Source organism: Falco rusticolus, chromosome 12, assembly GCF_015220075.1.
Source record: "Falco rusticolus isolate bFalRus1 chromosome 12, bFalRus1.pri, whole genome shotgun sequence".
NCBI classification, from domain to species: Eukaryota; Metazoa; Chordata; class Aves; order Falconiformes; family Falconidae; genus Falco; species Falco rusticolus.
The window spans coordinates 8,200,288-8,223,319 of NC_051198.1; the positions used below are offsets into that span (position 1 = coordinate 8,200,288).

The window sequence follows — 23,032 nt, forward strand, 5'->3', positions numbered from 1 at the left end:
TTCAGTTGTCTGCTTTCATTATAGTGCCGCAGGGAAAAAGATGAACAAAACCAAGTAGAGATGATACAGAGGGTGCTCAGATGCAAATCGGGGTGTGACTGTCATGGGCCTTGCTTTGGCTGCCGGAGTTTCTAACCTAATGCCTGGAAGTTAAATGGCTGAAAATAGCAGTAGTTCCTATAAGCTGTCTTTGGGTCAAGCATGTGTTGCAACGCAAGTCTTAGAAAAGCTGGTGTGAAAGTAAAATGTTGCTTCAGCCCTAAAGGAGCTCCAAAACACGGTTGTGCAATATCAATCAAGGCTGATGCTTCCTTTTGACCATGCCTACTTTATTTTTTTTATCCCCCCCCCCCCCCCCCGAGAAACGTTTCCAAAGACAATCTCCTTTCCTTATAAATATAACTTTAAAACTAAGCAGCTTAATTAGAATTATAAGCACTTTGATCCGTACTGTGGCCCAAATCACAGATGAAAATATACCTTCCTCTGGGGCTCTCCACCTTGGTGTACTCTTAAAAACGTAAGCAAACGTCTCTGCTCTGTGTACACAGAGAAGGTGATTTACGAACACATGGATCACAACTTTCTTTTTAATGAAGTTTCTTATCAATGTTCTTGGCTGGAAGACTGACCATAGTAAATCAGAAGCTTCAAAGCAGTGCCGGCAGCTTCGTTTAACGTAAAAATCAGAATAGTACAAATGATGAGCGTGGCATTCTCTGAGCTGACTGTACCAGGTTTTAGCTGGTTTTGAAGAATAAAAAAATATATTAGGGGACATCTTGGGGAAACGTTTATGTTCCTTGCTCCTTATTGACATCATCAAGAAGTGTTCAAACAGCAAAGGGATGCAGTAGCTCCAAGAAGGAGCGGGAACTGTTTGGTAGCAGATACGTCTACCATGCTTTCCTAGCCAGACTAAATATTTTTGGAGTTTCTCTGCATTTCCCCCAGTTTAAAAACCTTTAGGTGATGAGACCTTCCTCCGTCTCATGCTGTTGTGCCTCTGCATGCACAGTGTATCTTCAGCCTGTTGTCGTGCCCATCCCCGTGGCTGGTACTCCCATCTGCATTGCCCTCTGCACTCGGTTTGCCTTCTCCTGCGGTGAAACTCATCCCTGCACACATCCTGTGATGGTCCTTCACAGCTCTTGAAGCCCAGCCTGGAAGTTGTTTGCTTCAGAAAGGCTGTGCAGTTCTCTAGGGTGGATGCTGGTTCTCGCCATGGGCAGACTGGTGTGGAAGGTGATAAGCAGGGCTTGTGCGTCCGTGTTTGTCCTTGCCAGTGGTGCTGGAGCTTTGCATTTGGAGCTGGCGACTGTAGCGGGTGGCTGGAGCAGCAGCAGGGCAACGGTTCTGCCCCTTAATTTTCTTGCAGACAGATGCCTGTAGATCACTTCCCTCCAGCACACCCACCCTTCTCCCTCCCCCAGCCCCATAGCATACAAATTTCTCCACTTCTGTGCGGCTGGGTGAGGGGGAAATGTGCGAGCAGAAAGGAAACTTTGTTGTGTCAGACAGCCTGGCAGATTGACACGGTCTTCGTAGATATATTAAAAATAAATGGCTGTGCTTCAGCCCGTGAAGCCTGATCCTCATATATTAACTGCATGGGGTGGGGGGAGAGCTGTTTTATTTTCTAGTTTGCTTTTTTGCCTGTACAGTCTCAAAGGGTTTTGTGTGCCTGCAAATCTTAACGTATTGTGGAATAGCTTGCGCAGAATAACGTATGGTTTAGGCAATGTAGGGATACACTGATTTTATTGACAAAGTACAACAGTAAAATTAATCCTTCCCTGTTCCTCTGCTGACCATGAAACACTGTCGTAGTAATGATGCTGCTCTGCCAATAAAATCTTGCTCTGTCATGTGTTTCACAATAATAATGTACTCAAGAAAAACTATTTTTGTCGATGACATGCTGTAAACAATTACAATAGTTTTGATATTTTATAAACCAGTTCATAACAGTTTTCAGTGTCCTGTCTAAAGAGCCAACTACGATGGGCTTGTAAAAATTAAAACATAAAACTCAGGAACTGCATTAAAAGTTACCTATTTACATGAAGCATCTGGTGCAGCAACAGAGGGTTGCTAACGAGGCACTGTGAAAATGCTAAATCGGGAAGTTCTGAAACAAAGATGACAAGAAAAACATTTCCCACTTTATTGAGCTGAGAGTTTTTAAAATTAGCGTTTAATAATGGAAGACTAAAGGAATAGAGTTAAACGTGTAATGAGTGAAATGCATCTAGAAATGATACTAAGGGGAGAGTTTCATACAGAAAGATCCAAGCAAGAATTTGGTGCTTGGGCTGTTCCCCAGACCTCCTTGTTGTGATGTAATAAATTAATAATTTAAGCTATTAAGCTTCAGCTTTTAAGCAGCTGTACCTTGAAATGCAAGTTAACTCAGCCTTAGCAGAAAGAGGGAAACCTTTTATGATTCCTTTTTTTTTTATTATTCATCTCTTTACACTTTCTTTTTAAGTTGTTTTTATAGTCGTTCCTTTGCTTCTTGGCTGGTGGGTGCTGTGAATTTGAAATACATCATGGTACCTCTGATCTTAGTGTCTATAAATGTAGAATGACCTTGTCTGAGACTGGGTTCACAGGTATATTCCTTCCCCCTGGCTCAGTAATTGCAGCTCACCTTTTTCAAAAACAAAGAGCAAGAAACAAAAAAAGTCAAGAGAAGCCTTTTCTTTCTCTGAAGTTGCCAACAGGCAAGTGCCAACACTTCCAGATGGAAACCTTTCTTGGAAAGCTTCAACCTGAAGGAAACTGCTGTAGTCATGGTCTGAAATTATGGTCTTTCCTAATGGATGTATGCACACACCTTATCTCTGCAAGAAGCAGCAAATGTTAAACTAGTAATGCTATTTCTTTTTCTCTGTCTTAATAGTTCTAAGTTTATTATAGCAACTAAAATGTGCATGGAAAAAACCCCAACAACAAAAACCAAACACAAACCTTGTTTTCTGAGCTCCTGGGTGAAGCCATTCTGCTTGTTTCAATCACCTGCTATCATCCTGCTCATCAGTGGGTAATTAACACCTACTTTCCTGGTTCCCTTACCTGAAAAGCTGTAGGGAGGGTTTGCTGGAGTCGCTGTCTGGCAGCTGTGACATTCAGCAGAAATTATCCAATCCATCCATCTTGTTCCCACAACTAGAGAAAATTACTATGATCAAAATGAAGAATAGTTAACCTTTTAATTACGTCTCGTTAGGGTAGTTTTCTGTAGCAGTTAGGAGGTTTGAGCTCCTGCGAGTTTCATTTTCTGGGGGCTGGGACCCTTCCGACATGGCTTTATTGCTGAATTATCAATACTTTCTGGCTAAAGTAAATAAAAATGTTGGAAATTTTCAAAGCGTTATGCCTCAGCACATAACTCACCTTTTCAGTAGTAGAGACCAGCGCTTGACAGGTGATGTCAGGAATAAAATAAATAATAAATAAAATAAAAAAAAGGCAGCATATGTTTTAATGTTAATTTGTCCATTTTCACTTTGGTATAGATTGGAGGGAAATAATCAAAGACAGCTTAGACAAAGAATAACAGTGTGAATTCTGTAGGGCTGGTGAGTAAACTAAAATATTCTGGAGTGTAACAACAGCAGATGTTGCTTGGAAACGTGTCCCATATGGGACAGAAACAACCTAACCAATGGGTCCAGCGGCACTGTAATTGCAAGCACTTGCCTAATCCCTGTTTGTGGCAATGCTGCAAAAAATAGTGCCACTCTTCATTGCTGCTGTGTGTTGTAGGGGATGATAAGGAAAGGGAAAAAAAAAAAAAGTACCTGTCACAAAAGCTCATTCTACTGTGTTTACATGTGGCATAGGAGAATGAAAATAATGTTTGAAAAGCAAATGTGCTTCCCTACTAGTTGAGGGAGCTGGGGGCAGGGGTACTTAAAAGTAAATTTAAAAAAATAAAAAATCATTACATTTTTTAGTGTGTAGATTTCAAGGGTTTTTTGCTCCGGGATTTTTCCTGAAATTTTTTTAATAGCACTTTAAAGACCTTGATTGCGGCATCTGATTTTGATGAGTCTGGAGGCAGCATACCTAAGAGATTCCTTGACTGCACTTTTTCTTCTTGTTCATTACAAGTTTCTTCAAACAGAATATTTTGTTTTGTTGCATGATATTCCATTTGGTCTGATGTGAGAGGACAGCACATACTTTTAATAACTATCACGTTCATAGGTCACAACTTTTCTTAAAATAGTTTCTGAGAAAAGACAAAATATTAGACAAAAAAGAAGACCTGTGCATCACCATCAGTGTGCTGAGGTTTTGTGTCGTTACTTTCCCCATGAGTGGATCTTCAGGGGGTGAGAACAACTGTTTCAAAGCTGTACGGTATTTATAGTTGTAAAGCCCTAAAGGTTTATGGTATTTATGAAAACTTTTCACGTGTTCTGCATGTGGATTGCAGTACACATATAACAAGTGTTTAGTGCGTCTTTGTAATTTTTTACTTTATTCCATATACTTCAAAATTTAGGCTTTATTAATTTCACTCTTCATTATCACAGATGTAGCTGTTTATATGATTTGCAGTTACAAACATTTCCTTTGTGTCTAGGTACAGCACCAGAATGGATTGACTTGCAATGTAGTATTTGGCAGTCATGACATAAGTAATAAAACCAGGCATAGGATCTCTGATTTTTTTTAATCTTATTTTTTATTTCCTGCAGATGTGATCCATACTGTTGGGCCGATTGCAAGAGGCCATCTCACTGACACTCATAAAGAAAACTTGGCAAACTGCTATAAATCCTCTCTGAAACTGGCAAAAGAAAACAACATCAGATCAATTGTAAGTACTGTATGAGAACACGTTATTTTTTCTAATTTGGATCTTTGTTTTCTTGCTGCAGAATAATTATAATGGTAGACTTCCAGAAGGATATCTTGCTGTATGTGATGTGAAAAGCAAGAAATTAAATATCATTTGGCAAAAGCAGTTGCTGGAAGAAAGGGATAAGCTTATTGTAGGAGGTAGGGAAAGTTGGCCTGGTAGCGTAGCAGTACAAACAACTGTCTCATTAAGAAAAGGAGGGAGCTGTTCCCACGGCTCATTCTTATACTACTTATTAAAAAATATTTTTATTATGTGATACAATATAAGATATAATATATGTACATAAATATGTATAATTAATATACTATTTTAAAATAATATTTATTGTACTATTTATTAAAAAATTATTAGAAGTCACTGGCCAGGAGGATAATTAAATGCAGTATTGCCTGCAAAATAGCTGAGAAGTGATTAATTTGTTGTTCTGTTTGTTAAAGTTTCTACCTAAAAATAAAGGTATCAGTCAAGTGGTGCTGTTTATAGCACACCCCCCACCAAAAGCAGTCATAAAATAGCCTGTTATATGATATTCAATGGAATTACAAAGGGTCTTTGATTTTGGGAAATACATTACATTTTTGTGCCTCAAAAACCTACATTTTCCGTCAGTAGAGAAGAGGGGCTGTTCCCTCTCCAGCACTGGAGCCTTGATTCTGTAGCTCAGGCTGTTGTAGCTGAAGGCTTTATCCATAGGTTAGCTCCCTATATGTTTAACCAAGAAGGAAGTGATCACCTGGGCCTGACTTCACACCTTCTGGGTCATTTCAGCTGGTTGTGTGATAACACATGTTTGGCAGCTTGGAAAACACACACTTAAAAAATTGTTAGTTGGCTCAGTGGTGCTATAGCAGGCTGAAGTACTTGTTAAAGGAAAGCCATTAATGTGAATAGCTGCAAATGGAAAATAAAGCTTTTTGACAAGAGGAGCAGGACAGGTGTAGGGCTTTGAGCCGGGGTTAGATGTGCCCTTCGGAGTCAAACCTGATGTATATTCCTTATCTTATTTTCTTGTTGGTGTAAACTGTGCTCTTCACACGTTTTTTGGCTAATTAAATCCTCTGGACTTCTCAAAATGGTGCCCAGTGAGCCATCTCTGTCATTAGCCAGCCACAAGAGGGAGGTGGTACCCAATGCAGTTGTTGTTGCTTGGGTTTTGTTGCTGTTGTCGGTTATTGTTTGTGGGGTTTTTTGTTGTTTGTTTTGTTTTCATTCTTTTTATGCTAGGCACAAAAGTTAGAACTGAAAGCAAACCTGAGGTGGGGGGACATGTTTTGAACTCCTTTCTGGGATTGTTTAAACACACAAGGATGTTTCTGTCCTGATGTGATTCTCAGAGCCAGTAAGATCTCTATGCTCTTGCTCCTACATTTATCCTTGTTTCCTGCCTTTAGTCTGTGAGCAGTGACGTGCTGCTTCTGAGGCAATCAGGTTAATGAGAATAAAGTTCCTAACAAGAGGCAGGGAAGAAAAAAAAAAGAAATAAATAATGAAATGGTGTAAAAAAGAATATTGAAATAACGAAGAAAAAACTGCAGTGGGTATTGTTCAGTGCTGGTAACCTATACGTCTATAGGGATTCTGTAACTTTAGGACATGCTAGATGGTAGCCTGGTATTTAACTGGTAATAACGAGTGGTTGTACTAACGGGTTTCATGAAAACTAGCCTGATACTTTAGTAAGAAAAAATGGCCACGGGAGAAATCGTCCACGGATTATTTCCTTGTTGGTTAAGAGCTGTTGACTCTGCACCTGTTTGAGATAAAAAATACTCGACACCCAGACTTGCAGAACACAGCTGCACAAGCTGAACAGGAGCCAAGAGCCATTCATTCATACCAGCATTAAGAAGCTTAGCAAGCAATATGGATTTTAAGGTCCACATGACAGATCATGGGCTGTTCTGAAAAGCCTTAAGTCCAGTGATTTCAGTGATGCTTTGGGAAGTGAAGGCTACTTGAGTGCCAACCCTAATGAACAAATCAAGCCTGGAGCAAAGTAAAATGTATAATTCATTCAATTAAGGAGCAGTAGATTACTGTGAGTCTGGAGAAAAGAATACAAAGTGCATGTGGGTTTCACAAGATCCACTACAGTAGACAATAGGAGGAAAGGGAAGGAAATGAATAAAAGTATCTACAGACTTCTGAGGCTTGCAGAGAGACCAGAAGCACTCAAATAGACAGCATCTGAGTGCAGTCTGGATTATGGCAACAGATGTATTTGGAATAGGGAGAAGACAATGAAAAATTGAAGGTGGGGAGGGGGTACCTCTGTAAAATAAAGAAAAGAAAATTAGTTGTGCTGATTGAAGGTGTATTTTGATTGCCTCTTTAACAAGAAGATGAAATAATTCTGGGAAAGAGGAAAATGAGGAATTTTAAAATAGGTACTGAGTAAAACAGGAAAAGCAGGATACTTACGACATGTAAATAAATATGTACTGATCATAGCAAGTTGTAGTATACTAAAAGAAGTAACTAAACTGGAAAGCATCAGAGTGCTAGCAGTTGTAGTAAATGAGAAGGAAGTAGAAAGACATTAAAAGATTGTAGCAACATGAGTGTGCTGCTTATCTTCAAAACAGAAAGGACAACAAGTCTAGAAATTAATGCAAAAAGAAAAAAATCCCACATTTCAAACTGTTTTTAACATGAATTGTGTCATAGGAATTAGAATTGCTGGAGGCATTACGAATGAAGAGTAATGATGAATGGCAGTGTATCAAGTTGGACAGAAGTGTGCAGAGTGACTCAGGGTGCACTGCTAAATGCAGTTTAATTTAACATCTTAATGATTTTTGAAGAGTACATAAACAGCTCATTAATTACATTTACAAATGATACTACATTAGGCAGTGTTGCAAACACTAGAAAAGGACAAAGATATATGATGACAATTGATTACAGAGACTGTGAATATAACCTCATCCAGCATCCGCTACAGCACCAGAAGGGAGTTTTTGCCTCCACTTCAGTGGAAGATAGGTCAGAACCAGAGCTGACAGCTACAGTGTAACTCGGCATGGGAAAGATGAAGTAGCATATGGTGGGGTAAAATAACCCAGTGCACAAGCAGTGGAAGGGAGAGCTGTGCTGGAAAACCAGCATAATGAGGAAATGGTCTTGAATAATAAGCTTCAAATTAGATATCCTTACAGCAGTCACTTGTTTTGTTTCAGTATTACATATTGTTGAGTTGCCTACAGAGAAATGATGGATTTCAGAGAGGTTGTAGTTTCCATTCAAAATGGGCTGGGGAGAACAGAAGTAAGACTCGGAATAGATCAGAACTCGTGCGTATATATGCTTGTGTAGAATATTTTGCATACTGAGGAAGGGAAGCAATGCATCTCAATTTACACAGTACTTTAAGAGCAGCTTTATGGAGGGGGGAGAGAAGAATGTTATTGTGTGTATGACAAAATGGCAGTTAAATGGTGTAGATGGTGTCCGGTTATGGACAAGAGGAACTCTCTGCTAGCTCATGGGGGATGACTCAGATCTCATCTGAAAATGTTACAATGTCAAGGTACGTTAAAAAAAAAATGCAATCGATAAACCCAGAGATCAGATAAGGAAATAAAATTAAATACCAGTCAGCATGATTGCCAAGGTTCGTAATTCACCAGCAGCCCAGCCATGGGCGAGGATTTGCATAGCCATTAAGGCAGAAAGAAGAGCTTCAGGAGTGAATTTAATTCTCTGCAGGATTGTTCAGAAGAATCAAACAGCTCCCGACATTTGTCCCTGCACCCGTTTTCTCAAACCTTTTGCTCTCAATAGGAGCTTTCAAATGCCATATCAATTATTTTCATACAGGAGTTTCTCTCACAGGTCATCTACTCCATCTACCTTTAGGGTTACCAGTGTAAGGTTTATCTTTGTGTTTGTCCTTGTTATCTGGCATTCCTGAAAACGTGCATCACTTTTTCCTTCGCGTGCGTTTGTGTAGCTGTGCCCGCTGTAGGACACTTGAGCTGCTTTGACTGCTGTGTGGTCATTGGTGCCCCGTGAGGCTTTCCTGTTGAATGAGTCATATTTATACAATCCTCTGCCTGGTCAAGAGGATACTTGGGACATTGTTTCTGTTTATCTCTGCTCAAGTTGGACAGAGCAACAGGAGAAAAGTATTTAAGATAATACAAGGAGTTTATTTTAGGAGCAAATAGTCGACATTTAAGCAAATTAAGTTTCTTAAATGTTCAGGATAATTTTCTAATACTGTAAAAAAATTGTATTTTGGTGTTGGTCTCTTTAACACACTAGTAGCAATTGCTGTTCTGCATCAATTAAATTGCCACTGCCTGAAACACTGGGAATACCTTATAGATAGCAAATCTTCACCGAAAGAAGAAATGGGAAAAATAGTCCAGTAGGTGCTTTTTCTGTTATCCTGTACTGGTTTTCTAAATAAGAGAAAGAAAGAAAAATCTTACAGGCCAATTAATGATTGTTAGGTTATCAGGCAGAGTGGGGGAGTTGTAATCACTGTTTTCAGGGATTAAACTGGTCCCCTGTTTACACATTGTAAGAAATTATTTACTTTGTGCGCTCTGACTTTTTCAGAGGACCTCCTGTCCTGGTTATCTTTGCATACGTTGCTTTGAAGTTATCAGATATCCTGGGACTTTTCTGAACATCACGTACTTCATTCAGACTTTCCTTGTGGTTAGAAAAAAATCTCAATCTGTTGATGTCAGGTGAAGCTGGGATTGCAGTTGAACAGAGACCTTATGAACTACACAGAAAACAAAAAAAAGATGCTGTGCATTCTTGTGGGTGGGATCCAAATCAAAAGGGTTGTAGCAGGTCTGCAGAGACGGGAAGTCGGTGCTGATGTCTCACCCGGAGGCTGGGCAGCTGTCCTCTGCTGGGGTGACGGGAACGCAGAAGTTTTATTTGAGGACTACAGCTCTGCTGTTGTTCAGGACTGTCCTCAGCATCGCAGTCTTCAGGATTGCTTCATGTTGACAGGGGATGAATTGTAAAGCTTTAACAAGAAGCATTTCTTCAGACCATGCTCTCTGACCTCCACCTCTAGGGAGATTTATGGCTAACTTGTGGGGCTGGAGGAAATCCTCAAAGAGTGTGGCTTTGTGAGTTGCACGAGGCCTGCTTATCACCAACAAATATATTAACAGAGTTAAACACAAAATACAGATTATTTTTTTTTCCCATCGGTTTCTTATTGTCATCTAGGAAAGAGTTCATGTTGTTGTAGAGTCTTATTAGATTAGTTTGCTGTTGCATCAAAAAACACACACCAAAAATATGAGCCTGTCTTTCTGCCAGGATGTTTGTGCTATGAATGACAAAAGGTGGTCCTGCTCCAGGGAAAGCCTCTTCGCTGGACCTGTCAGCGCAGCCACCCTGCGCCTTCTGTCTGCAGCGTGTAAAGGCAAAAGGCCATCTCAGAAAGAAATATCTCAGAAGTAGAAGGACATATTCAAGGGCTGTATTGCTCATCTTCAGGTCGAGTGGAAAAGCTGTCAGGTGGCAGTGGGATGGCTAGTGACCTGTAACGGTGGGATATTGCTGGGAGAGTAAGTTGTCTCTTGACTCTGCATAAAGTGGGTCCCTGCTGCGCACACAGTTTACACTGCCTTTTGGTTGGGGTTATTGCAAAAGTATCCTAAATAAGATCGGGACATGCTTTTTGAAATCCACATTGTGCCTCCATTTCTAGGGTCTTAAACCAGTGTACAGAATGTATGTTATGGGCTGTGTATATGTATGTACTGCTTTTAAAATATTATTTGAGGCTTTATTAGAGAAGTATTCCTTTCATATAAATGTTAAGTTAATATACAGGGAGTTTCAACTCGTATCCTTTTTGTAGGTGGTTTTTGCAAACTAGGGTCACTTACTTTTAGTTGTTGTTTGGGGACCGTCAAAGTTAATACCAATACTAGTATGACTCAATTGTACAGAAGCACAACTGGAGAATTATTCAGTGTGTCATATAAAAATAATTTGAGAAAGATACTTGCCACTTATCCATTTATAGCACTTAAAAATAACAAAATTGTCTTTTTAATTGTATTCAATATGTATCCCCACCTGTAATTGGGGTTTTAAAAATAGATTTTGCAGCTGCGCACTGGTATTCTTGGTATTTGTATTAACCTTTAAAGGGGTGTTGTACCTCTGGTAGGCTGCACTGTTTCTCTGAGCTTAGTTTGAGTGGAGACACACTTAGCTTCTGTGATGCCTGAATCTTCAATTATTATTTATGGACTTGAATTTCCAATACTAAGTTCAAACCCAGAGTGTTCTTAGCTCCTCTTGTTCTAAATTTTAAAATTAATGAAAGAAGAATTTCACTTGAATTGTAGAATGGTACTTAGTATGGTGTACTAGAACACGTTGCTCTAACAGATTGTTTTAAAGTCTTGCCTTTACCTGGCTTGTTCTCTCATGATACAGAGTTATGTTTAGGGAAAGGTAAAGCAATTTTTTTTTTTTTTTTTATGTTTAAGGAAAGTTATTTCTTTCTGAGAATGTTGCCATAGCAATGAGATATAAGTCTGAAATTCCTCAAGGTTGACTTTATTCTGTCATCTGGTTTTCTGATACAGATTCATACCCACCAGTCAGAAGGGTTTCTTTGGAAGAAAATTTCCACAGCATCATAAATCCGCGTAGCTTGTTTCTTTGAAACACTTACTTAACTTGTAAGCTATGATATGACTGATCTTACATTTTCAAACTTTGTTTTCTCTCCAGCTTGGTCTTCTTTGCTTATTAACTTCCTTCTTCTCTTGGATATTTTTCAGATAAAGTCTTTAAAAATTATTTATCTACATTAAGTTTTGAAGTTTGCTTAGTTACCACATTGGCTTTTTACATCTGCATCAGATGAGGAGATTGTGATCTTTCCTCCTGGTTAAAGGAATTACTATAGCTGGCCATGCTTTTGTTAACCCAAGGTGAACCTGCTGCTTTGTGTTGCATGTGCTCCCAGCCATTGCTTCCAAAACGATCTTGTCAGACTGACAATCCTGTTTCTTCGATAAGGGTTTCATGAAGTGAGAGGGATTCAGCAAGATCAAGTGTAAACTGTTGGCTCATTCAACTGAGAGAGGTTGAGGAAAGATCATAGCCCTAGGCAGAGGCTCCTCGGAGAATAAGCTGGAGTTTGTAGCGGGTCATGCACTGAAAGTGAATTGACAACATTCCCTGTTGTGGGGAAACCCAAGAAAGGAGCAGCTGTAGGGTGACAACTGACAGCAAAGATCTGCGAAGTTACGTGTGGCACTACTTCTGTAGTGCTAAGCGGACTTGGTGTTCAGTGCGGGGAACTGTAAATGGTGTTCCAGCCAGGGATGGTCATGGGGATAGAGACAGCACCGAGAGTAGAGTGATAGAAAAGTTTTTTTCTAAGCCTAGAGAATATGAGACTAGAGGTCAGCAGGGGAAGACTAAAAAAAAAAATCTATTAATGTGTAGAAGGCTATCAAAGAGTAAAAGGACAGGACGTAACAGTCAGGATTTGTAGGAGGAGTTTTAAGTTGGACATTATGAGAGATTTCCTAGTTGGAAGGATAGTAAAGTGTTGGGAAAATCGTCTGGGGAAGTTTAGCTTCACCAGTATTTGTGTGGGCCGTTACCAGTGTTTGTTGAAACTCAGGTTCTTCGTGCTGCCCGGAAGCCAAAAGGTTGGGCTGAGGCAGCGAGGCTGTTGCAGCCGTGGGGAACGGGCAGGTAGCCCAGTCTCTGCGGGAGCTGGCTGCACAGTGCAGAGGCGGGCAGGTTGCTTTGTATGCAAACAGAATGACTTTAAAAAAAAGTTGAGCTTGATGTTGTTTTTTTATTGGTTTTTGATCACATAGTTGCAAAATATTATTTTTTTTCTTTTTCTCCTTGCCTATTTGTGTTTTCCACCCTGCCAGTGTGCCATTGCAGATGGTTTTCCTAGTGAGATAAATGCTTTCTGTTTCTCCTGCTATCTGGCTACTCTTCCTTCTTACCGTGGAGGGTATTGTACAGGTGCTGAGAAGGTAATTAGTTTACTGTGCACGTATAACACATGCAGTAGCATTCTGAGACTTGTGTATACTTCTTTTTGTTTAATAATCCATTTAAATTTTTATTTCTGCTACTGTATGGTTCTATATTCAGTATATATTTCCTACTAGCAAGTGGATTTGGTGTATTTGATGCCTGACGCATATTACAGTGTGTGTTTTCTATGGCCGGGAGTGACAGGAACAGCTTGATGAGATGGATTGATCAGTCATGAATGTTTCGTAGCAGGTACCACACAGAAATTTGTGGTAGCGGTGTTGATGGTGTGACCTGATGTGATTCTTCATTCTTAAAGTATGATATGATGACTTCTGAATAGGGATATTTCCCCTCTTTGTCTCCCCCCGCCCCATCCTAGGTGTTCAGAAGTGTTTTGAGTACAGACTGGGACAGGTAGAGCCCCAAACTGAGCAAGTACTTGAACTTCTACCAACAGACAGGTCTCAGGATCCTGGGGCTTAGATAGTGCACCAGGTAGTATCAATAGAGGACAAAAGCCACTTATAACCCATACACCCACCTGGTCCATCTCCTGCCAGACCAGAAACAGCTGTCTAGATAGTGTACAGAAATAAGTGGTGCTTAGTGAACAGATGGCATTACTGGGGAGTCTCAGTTCCCCATGTTGTTGTTCTGTGATGTTATTTTTATAGTGGGTCTGCAACATGTTGGTTTTGTGATCGGAAGAGGGAGAAAGATTAGTTATTTCTGCTGGCTTTCATGAAACTAACTGTATGTTTTGAAAAAAAAAACCAACACCCAAACCTGAACTGGTGGAATAAAAAAGGAAATGGCTCGTTCAAGAATAAATGCTGCAAGTTTGTGTGATGGGTTTAATGTGTGATAATTTGTCAATCACCCTGTGCTTGAAAGAACGAAACTTTTTAGAAACACATTCTGTTGGCTTGATAATTGGGGAACTGTCTCATTAGGTAAGGACAAAATACAAATCTGTCAGACAGTGGACCACAATGCTAGTAGTTTTATGAGACAGCTCATAAAATCTATGGATTGCTGGAAAGTCTACACCATGAAGTGCAGGGGAAGGGAACATTTGATGTTTCTGTACAGAGGAAATTGTACTGGGGAAAAAAAGTCTTCATTTTGATTGAAAAAGAAAAAAAAGTAAAAATAGACTAGAGGGATTCTTATTTGCATGCAAATCTCAGCTGTCCAGAGTCAAGTGTATAAGATGCTTGTCATTATCTGAATAGCAGTTTTTTGTGATGGAAATTCATAGTAAAAGTTGATGATACATACAAATTCCTAACAAAGCTCACAGAGCTGGTGGGCTGTGGCCATCAGGCTCTGCCCAAACTCATCGTTGTCCTTCTACTTTAGTTCCTTTCATTGACCCTGTGATCTTGTCAGCAGTTTGTAAGCTCTTTGGGAGGGCTTGAATTTGCTCTGTAAAGGATGGTCTTTGTGTGCTGTGAAGGTGCAATCCCTGTTAAGACTCATGAGATTCACAGCAATAGCAGTAATGGAAAACAATGGAAAAAAACAGGGTACTTTTTTTTTTTTTTTTTTTTTGACATGGACTGCAGTGACTCTCTCCATCACCAGAAGTGGAGTCAAATTCTGCTGAAATTAGAATTTGCTTATTCACAGCTTTCCATGCTGGAGGGTACCCTCCGTGATGCCTAAAAATATATGGAAGGGGCTGTCTGGAAGATAGTGATTTGTCACTACTGTTTGTTTTTTTTTTTCCCCCTCACAATTTGATGGTGAAGAAAAGGATGCATGATGCTGCATCTTAGCGCTACGTGGTGTTTATAAGGTCCCTGTGACTTGGCATTTTTCACCTGATAATTCTGAGGCATTTCGGTATCCTATTTGGGTTTTAAAATTTTTCTTTATTTTACCTATGCAAAGAACAAAGTATAGTATTAAATTTGTATCTGCTTTTTTACTTGAAAGCAGTCCCTTTTTCAAATACCATATTAAAAATTATTTTGAACATCGGGGGTTTTATATTTACATAGCTTAAAGAAACGAAAAATTAAAAGCATAAATTATTCTGTGTATTAGATGGGCATCATAATACTTAACTGGGTTAAAAAAAAAGTATTTATTTACAGCATAGTATCTTTTTAGGATATAAGTAAATATATTGGAAAGTAGTTCTGAAAAATAAACACAAGGGGCATGCTTTCATGAGCCTTGTTTGCCAGCTCGTTAAATATGTTTTCCCTGTATTGCTAGGAGTCACTTGGAGCCACATGCATTATAAAAAAAAAAGATACAGTAAGTCTAGCTACGGATAAAGAAACAGCAATGATCAGTAATTAGCTACAAAATATATACCCTTACCTGAGATGTTTTTAATATTATTCCAATATGATGTCATCACGTTATCTTTTCAGCCTGTACAGTGTAAAACCACAGTAATTTGAATAATATAATTGAGGTAATATGACTGGTACTTTAGTGTTGTTTTCTGATGAAATATTTATTTCTTATATCTGAAAATCTATACACACGAAATACAAGTACATGCAGTCCATATTCAAGGAAACAGTTTTGCAGCCTTAGTTTTTCAAAGTTGCCGTGCTTATCAACTCCTAGTAATGCCTGCCAATTAGGATTTAGAGATTGGTTCATAGCACAGATGAAAACAAATATAACAAGTTGAGTTAGTAGTTTTGGTAAAGAAAACTGTGATAACAAATATGTGTATCATAGCATGACTCATGACTTCCCGTGGTTTGTCACAGAAAGACATCAGTGCAAGGGGGGAGAATTATTTTAAATTGGGATAGTTACAGGTAAATGAATTTTTCATTTTCTGTTGCTAAACCTTTCCTAAAAGATGACTACCTAAGTTGAAGTTATAAACCAAGAACACACATTTCTTGTAGACTGAAGTTAGCTTGAGCATTTACTTAATGGTAATCTTAAAAATTATTATTTGTTCTGTTCACATTGCAATATAAGATATATTACATTGTGAATCTTTTCTAGGGAAATAAATTGCATATCGCTGGCTTTTATGAGTTGTCATACCTTTCTGAACTTTCTCTGATGTTTGCTGGCTGGGTTAAATCTTTATGAATTAAATCTCAACCGGTGTCTGTTCCACACAGCTGTGCACTTCCAGAAGAGGAGCAGACATGAGGCAATGGGTTTTGTTCCTACCAAATGACATGGTTTGGATAGAAACCTCGGATGACGTTCTCAATCAAGAAAACTTAGTTTCAGGGCAGGATTATAGAATTATCCACCAACATGTCCTCTTGGAGCAGCTGATCCTGACTCTGCACTTGTATAAACAGAGCAGTTCTTTCCTCTGATTGTGTGAAAAAGAGGACAACTGCAAGTGGGCCAGAGCCTATGTGAAAGATGAGAGAGCATAAGCCCAACAAGGTTTTACATCTATTACCTGTTGGTATTTCTTGCTGTGGAATGCATCCCTCCCCAAGTCAAGCACAGGCAGTCAGGCTTTGTGCAGGAAATTTTGCTAGCATAGTAATGATGGGATTAATCATTCTAGTCTGAAAGCAGAGGATGATGTTTCAGTATGATCTCTTTGTGCTCTTTGCTTTTGCCTGCTCTGGATCAGTTTCTGGCCACCCCCGTAAATGTGTATTTTTGTGTTTTGGCATGTTGGAATGGAAACGTGCCCCCTCCCACCCCTTCCCTGAGGCTGAATATCCAAGTGTTTACGTGATGCAGAAAGCTTTGGACCTGCCTGCCTCCTGCAGGAGGAGGAAGTGTTGCCATTAATGCTTCTGGCTTACTAAAATGTTCTTGATATTGATCTTAAATCTCCATCTTCTATTCAGTTCTCATTTAAGTCCTTTCTAAGTCCTTGTGTGAGTGTCTTTCTCAGCTGGATCATTACAAATCAGAATTTTGTTTTTCAAAGCAAAATTCACAATGGCATAAAGCCATTTCTGCTTATTTCTGTTGCATGCAGGTATTCCTGATCTTTTCTTATCTATTCTTCCATTCTGGAATACACCAAGTTTGATGACAAGTACAAGCTCAAGACAAATATAATTCATCAAACTCATTTTTTCTTTCTTTTTGCTAAATTAATGTCTCCTTTGCATTCTAATTCCCCTGTTTATGTACCGTGGTGCCATCTTTTCTTTCTTGAGAGAAACACGGTGTTCCAAACATATTGTTACTTACTGCAGTCTTGAGGTGTTATGTTTCTTGCCGTCTGTAGCTTTTTTCCTTTCAAGTGTTTATGTACTTCCCTTCTTTGATCCCTTAAAATGTATTTCATAATGTTGAAATTCCATAGGACATTTATTTATTCATTTTCCTAATCTCTCTATCTCCCTTTTGTTCACTGCTCTTCTGCGTCTTCGTTATGTCTCTCCTTTTGAATCATCTGCAAAATTACTAAGGGTCTTTGACTATTGGAGCTGCTGAGTTGCATTATATAAAGGTAAAGTTGTATGCAGGCCTAACTGTAGCAGACACAAAGATTTTTGTTTGGTTATCGCACTAACATGTCTGTTCTCCATTGTCCTGGCACAGAAATGAGGAGTGTAGCATATAAGCTGAATTTTTGATGCAGTATTAATATCTGAATGTTCATAACTCACCAGTTCAGAACATGCAGTTCTCTTAGAAAAGCAAGCAACCCTATAGCAGCATATCCAGGTCTATTAGAAATAAAATACAAATATTCTGTGGGAATAATGGGAATTACTAAGTTGTGGGGTTTTTTTAGACCAACAACCATTTGGTGGTCCAAGAAACACATTGCTAAAAAACCTGCAAGGTGGTGATGCTATCTAACATCAGTTCATTCAAATAAGCTGCCATTTGGGAGGATGTATATCCGTCATATTTCAGGGCTTCATCCCCAGAAGCTAATGACTTTAATGACAGCGAATTCTACTTACGCCTGATGGTGGCGGTGACTACTGCTTGTAATCAGGCATTGGAAACAACCCATTTGATAAATTCAAGGATTCTGAGCAAAATCACATACTGCACTGTTGACTTTAATTAGAATTGCTAGTGATCAATGTTTTTAAAAGTAGGAACTATTTGTGGTGTCCTTCACCATTTATTGTGCATCATTTCAGTGGTACCTCTGTTTCCTTCATTTATAGTTGAGGTGGGGGTGGGGGGGTATTTTGCTGTTGTCATGTATTTGGCCTAAGCTGGATTTATTTTTTTGTAAGGCCATCATCAACATCACCTGAAAGATTTCTGCAGGTACCAGAGACAATAGAAATAACTTGGCCTATTCTGGCTAAATCCTCGTGAAGCTTGACCCAAAAGAGCTTTGTCATAGCTGCGGCACCTGTAGTCTCTGAACTGGGTAGCTTGGATGCATTAGTACGATTTATCATCATACCTTTTCTTTGCAGTGCAGATGTAGTTTAAGTAAATGAAACCATTTTTCTTTATTTATCTCCTTGTTAAGAAAGCCAGGCCTTGCATTTTCCCCAAGTGTCAGGCTTCTCTGGATAAATATGCAAAGTTTCGTTTCACGAAATGACATTCTACTGACTCCCTTTGTACTTAGTCCTGCCAGAGGAGGGAGAGCTGCGATGGTTTATAAAACAAATGCATGCACCTTGCAAGTCTTTATGAGGCAGTTTGGGGAGAATAATGAAATGCTACACAAGTGTCAGGGAGATTTTGGTTAAATGACAGGCTCCAGAAGAGGCTTTGGAGTATAAAATACAATGTTGAATTCTCACTGGTACTTAAATGTCAGCCAGGAATTAATAGAAGCATTTCTAACCAAATAAAATGTTAGATATTTTGGGCTAAATTGTGGAAAGACGTTGTTAGTTAAAGATAACAATTCCCTTGTAATTCTGACTTGTGAACAGTACCTATTTCGGCAGTTAAATCCAAAAGGGAGAATAGCAAATAGGGTGAAATACTCAGGTGTGAATGCGACATATAAGTATAGGTCCAAAGGAGCTTGAAAAATCCTACCCGAGGCAAACTTGCAAATTGTATGAATGTTTATGGAGAGGGCTCATTAGAAGCTAATGCTGAATTCTTTGGAGTTACAGGGGGACCGGTGGCAGGCGCTGGGAAGGCTGGAGTCAAAGACTTCCTAAAAGTGTGCCTGCATAGATCTACCTATCTATCTGTATAAATACATTGGCCATATAACTATTCCATGTATTGTTAAGCTATGAATATACAGGGGATGATGTTTAATTAAACTATTCCTAGAACAAGTTACTAGGTGCTTCCTGCTCATACATACATTTTTCACCTTGGTGTGTGCTGTGAGTGTGTGACAGCACCAAGGTCAGCAAGTTTTCATGGAGATGTTTGTGTGTCTCATCTTGGTGTCTTCTGGTATGCAAAAGAGGTTGAATTTCAATAGAAAAATGGCAGCTGATCAAGATTAAGTGTTTCTCCAACAATTAGTAAGCAATGGTGGTACTGTTAATAGTCCTAAGATCCCCCCCATCAGTAGGAAGAACTGGTTTATATCAATAAAAAGCATTAACTGTTATGAATACATGTCTAGATCTTTACCTTAAAAAAGGTTTCTGGAAACCTTCTCTACCTCTAGACTAAGTTTTGTTTTATTTTCTTTCTTTCTTTCTTTGAATGGCTCAGGACATCTTTCTGTAAATCCTGTGGGTTCTGTGGATTTCAAGGAGAGCACTGTCCTGAAAGACTTAGAATTAGAGTCAATAAGCTAAGTTCATGTCAAATGAGAACTCACTTAAAATAGTGTTTTGTCTGTAAAATTTCAGAAGGTATGAAATCTGTAAGTGAAGGGTATATGTTCAAAGGACCACTTTCCTTTTTTCCTCAAGGGTTTTTTTTTTTTTCTAGTGCATTTCTAGTTGTGTTTGTTAAGCTTTTCCAGAATACATTGTTCTAACATTTTACACTGAAGAATAAATAAATCAAACCCCTTTAATGCAACAGCCTCTCTTAATGGTGAAGAGTAGGCTTACAACTGTACCACTGCCCCTCTCCTGACGTATTATCAGGAGAAATAAAATGTTTCAAGGACTCTTGAACACAATCGCATTGAGCAGCTGCTGGGTACACTTTCGGAAATGTTTGTTTTTACAAAAATGAAAAATATGAAATTGTTTGACTTTCAAATAGACTGATTGTTAAGTGTGCTTTTTCCCAACTGTTGTGAGTGAAAAATTTGACTCAGCCAAAGCTATTGGAGTCAGGCTCCCATGCTGTGTATCTAAAGTAAATCTCATATACTCCCAGTACCCAGAATGGCTTCAGTTGGCAAAACGACTGCAATCAATAAGTAATAATCAAGTCTCAGACTGCAGAAGGAAGGCTCTGTAAATGTTCTGGTACATTGCGCATCACCACGTTGATGTCAGAAAACAGCACCAGTGGAAATGATCAAAGTGGGGCAATATTCCGCAGCAGAAGAGTGTCAAAAATTTAAGTTTCTGCAAAAAGATTTACATAATTTTCTATAAATTTTCATTTCTAATGTGACATGATTCATCGTATCCTTGGGGTTTCATTGCAGAAGTGCTCAGCTGTTGCTGCAAGCTGTTTAAATGTGCTTATTGCAGATCATGGTCCCTGGCTTCCAATCAATTCAGTGTAACAGAAATTATTAAAGGCTTACAGAAGGTAATAATTTAAAAGACAAAAACGCTGGTATACTTTAAAAGCTAATGGGCAACTTTTGCCATAAGAAGTAGAGATGGACAAAGCCCCAGCAGAAGAGTTGCAGATAAATGGATGTGTACTGAGGGTTACGTGCAGGAGTAAGCCCGCCTCGTTCAGTGATGCTCTGTCTGCAGGGAAGCATTTGACGTGGATAGATTTCAGATTCATAAACTGTAGCAGGTAATACAGTGTGCACAGAGAACCAGGGCTGGTCTTATGTTTATTTTTGCTTGCCTTGGTTTTAACCTTTTTTTTCCTAGCCAAGTAACACGAAAGTGTATCCGTTTGGTTGACGGGCTAGCGTGAGAGCTTTGTGGAGGAAGCTTTGTGTCCTGTTTTGATTGACTGAGAGAGGGTTAAAAACGTTTGGCACACTATGAACTTGGAGATGTTCCTTTAGCAATGTCCAGCATGGAAAAAGATGCACTTAAGTGGATAGGAAACTAAATCTAGAGAGGTTCTGCTTATGGGGTCACTGACAGAAACAGAAAGTGTGAAGAATGTCATATTTAAAAAAATAAAATGATTAGGTTATCAGATTAGATAGATGATCTGGTTGCAGAACGTGGTTTGAGTCACAGTCCCTTGAAAATGGAAGGAGGCAGAATAGACAGCAAGTGTTGGATTTTTTTAAATTTATTTTTAGTTTTTAAATGAATTCTGGGTCAAGGTAAAACTAAAGCTTAGATGTCTTGGGAGAAGCCTTGGGATGTGACCTGAAGGTTGCAGCCTTTATGAAAAAGGCCGGGATGAGAGGCTAGTGAAGAAAGAATGAAAATGGAGGATCTCTGAAAGGAAAAGGGGTGGAGGGGGGTGGGAATAGGGAAATACTATAAGGTTTTACCAGTTAAATATTTTCATGGTACTATTTGGAGGTTTATTTTATTCCTTGGAAAAGCAGATAGGTGTGGACAGGCAGGCTGGAGAAGAAGACTGTTCCATGCAAAGCAGCAGTAGGAGCTCTTTGATGACCCTATAGAGGCCACATATGTAAATATTTATGTGGAAAGTGATGCTTACTCCTCTCTACGTGGTATAGCTGTTATGAAACAGGTACCTCTGAATCTTAATTATCCACTTTCTACCTGTTACTTAACTGGTGTGGGCTGGAGGAGTGTGGAAACTCACAGGGATGCCTGTAAAAATAGCAGGGACTGTCACTGGAAATCATAACCCGACTCATTAATGCAGCCTTCGCATCAGCGGGAAGAAAACTGGAACTTTCTCCTGGTACATCCGGAGTCGGTAATTAGCCGCTGACATTGTCAGTGTTGCACTGGTATTTTTATAGTAGCTACAGATGAGCTGTTCCTCGGTGACTCGTCGCTCCATTGTAGAAACTTGTGCTTTAGTCCGTGCAGTTTTGAGATGCAGCAGATGGGAGAAGATCCTGGAGTTATCTGAAGCAGATGGATAGGAAAAGCCTGAGCTAACAGGACGGCACATCCCAAACATCAACTACTGCACATGCTGCCGAGCAGTGGGGCTCCTTTTTTGAGTAAGAGTGATTCACCTCTTGGTGCTGCTCACACAAGCCCTGGTACAGCATGGTGGAGGGTGCATCGCCATCCTCCGCACTCGCAGGCTGCAAGCACCGAGGGGCTCGCCGTGTGCGGGCTGGCGCGCGGAGCTCATTTTTTAGCCTGCTCTTGAGGCTGCTGGAGTGCTGGCTGCTCTTTCACTGAGGAACAAATGGTTTCTGCTTGTTCCCCTGCTCCCTCTTCTCCTATAGCTGACACAGGAGGTTGAAGGAGAGATTATAAATACATTAGACATTAGACGTGTGTTGTTGTTTAACACTTTAATGCACTTACATGTTTTCCCAGCAGATGCAGATTTCCACACCATTGTTGTTTTTGCCATTATATAGACAATGTTTAAAATAAGGATAGTTTTGAAAAGTCTTCTTATGATATTACCAAAGTTTGTAACCTGAGCACAGTAGCTTAGCCAAAGGTATTTTTAATTAGGAGTGGTTTGGGGTTTTTTACACTGTTACCCAGATAAATGGAACAAATGGAGAGAAGCTAATTACCTTACCTTGCTCAATTTATCAGAATGCTTTTGATAACATTTGACATAATTTTAATAAACGTGATGAAGAAGAGAGTGGTGGAATGTTTTGTTCTTCCTGGCGTGTTATTTTTGGTAAACGTCTAGGGTGCATTTAGATAAACTACAGTGCAAAGTCTGAGCAAGAAAGACCTAACTATCCAGTGAATTACTCCTATTTGCATTGAGAAATTAACCGTAATTAGCATTCAAGTTTTAATGATATTGTATTTGTGCAGCTGATAAGGCCTCTGGGAGTGTGAGTGCAAGAAATTTCTTTTGTTTACTGTATGCAAATCTAGCCACTTAGCTTTAATTAGAGGTTGAAACCTGGAGCAATTATCAGCAGTTGCTTTAGTGTTAATGAGCTTGACAGAGCTGTCCATCATGGTGTTTTATATGATTGAGAATTAGAATATTGAATCCCAGTTCATTCACTGTTCAAAGAACTTGCAGCCTTCGTCAAGCAAA

At 39.3% G+C, this 23,032-nt stretch overlaps 1 protein-coding gene across 2 annotated transcripts in view; it reads left to right on the forward strand.

Annotated features, from left to right (window-relative positions):
- MACROD2 (mono-ADP ribosylhydrolase 2) overlaps nucleotides 1-23,032 on the forward strand; it is an 892,536-nt gene that overhangs the window by 516,598 nt on the left and 352,906 nt on the right. For both annotated transcript variants that reach the window (XM_037406063.1, XM_037406064.1), the window contains exon 6: nucleotides 4,713-4,834. In XM_037406063.1, the coding sequence (XP_037261960.1) occupies nucleotides 4,713-4,834 (122 nt within the window). The remainder of the gene's footprint in view (nucleotides 1-4,712; nucleotides 4,835-23,032) is intronic.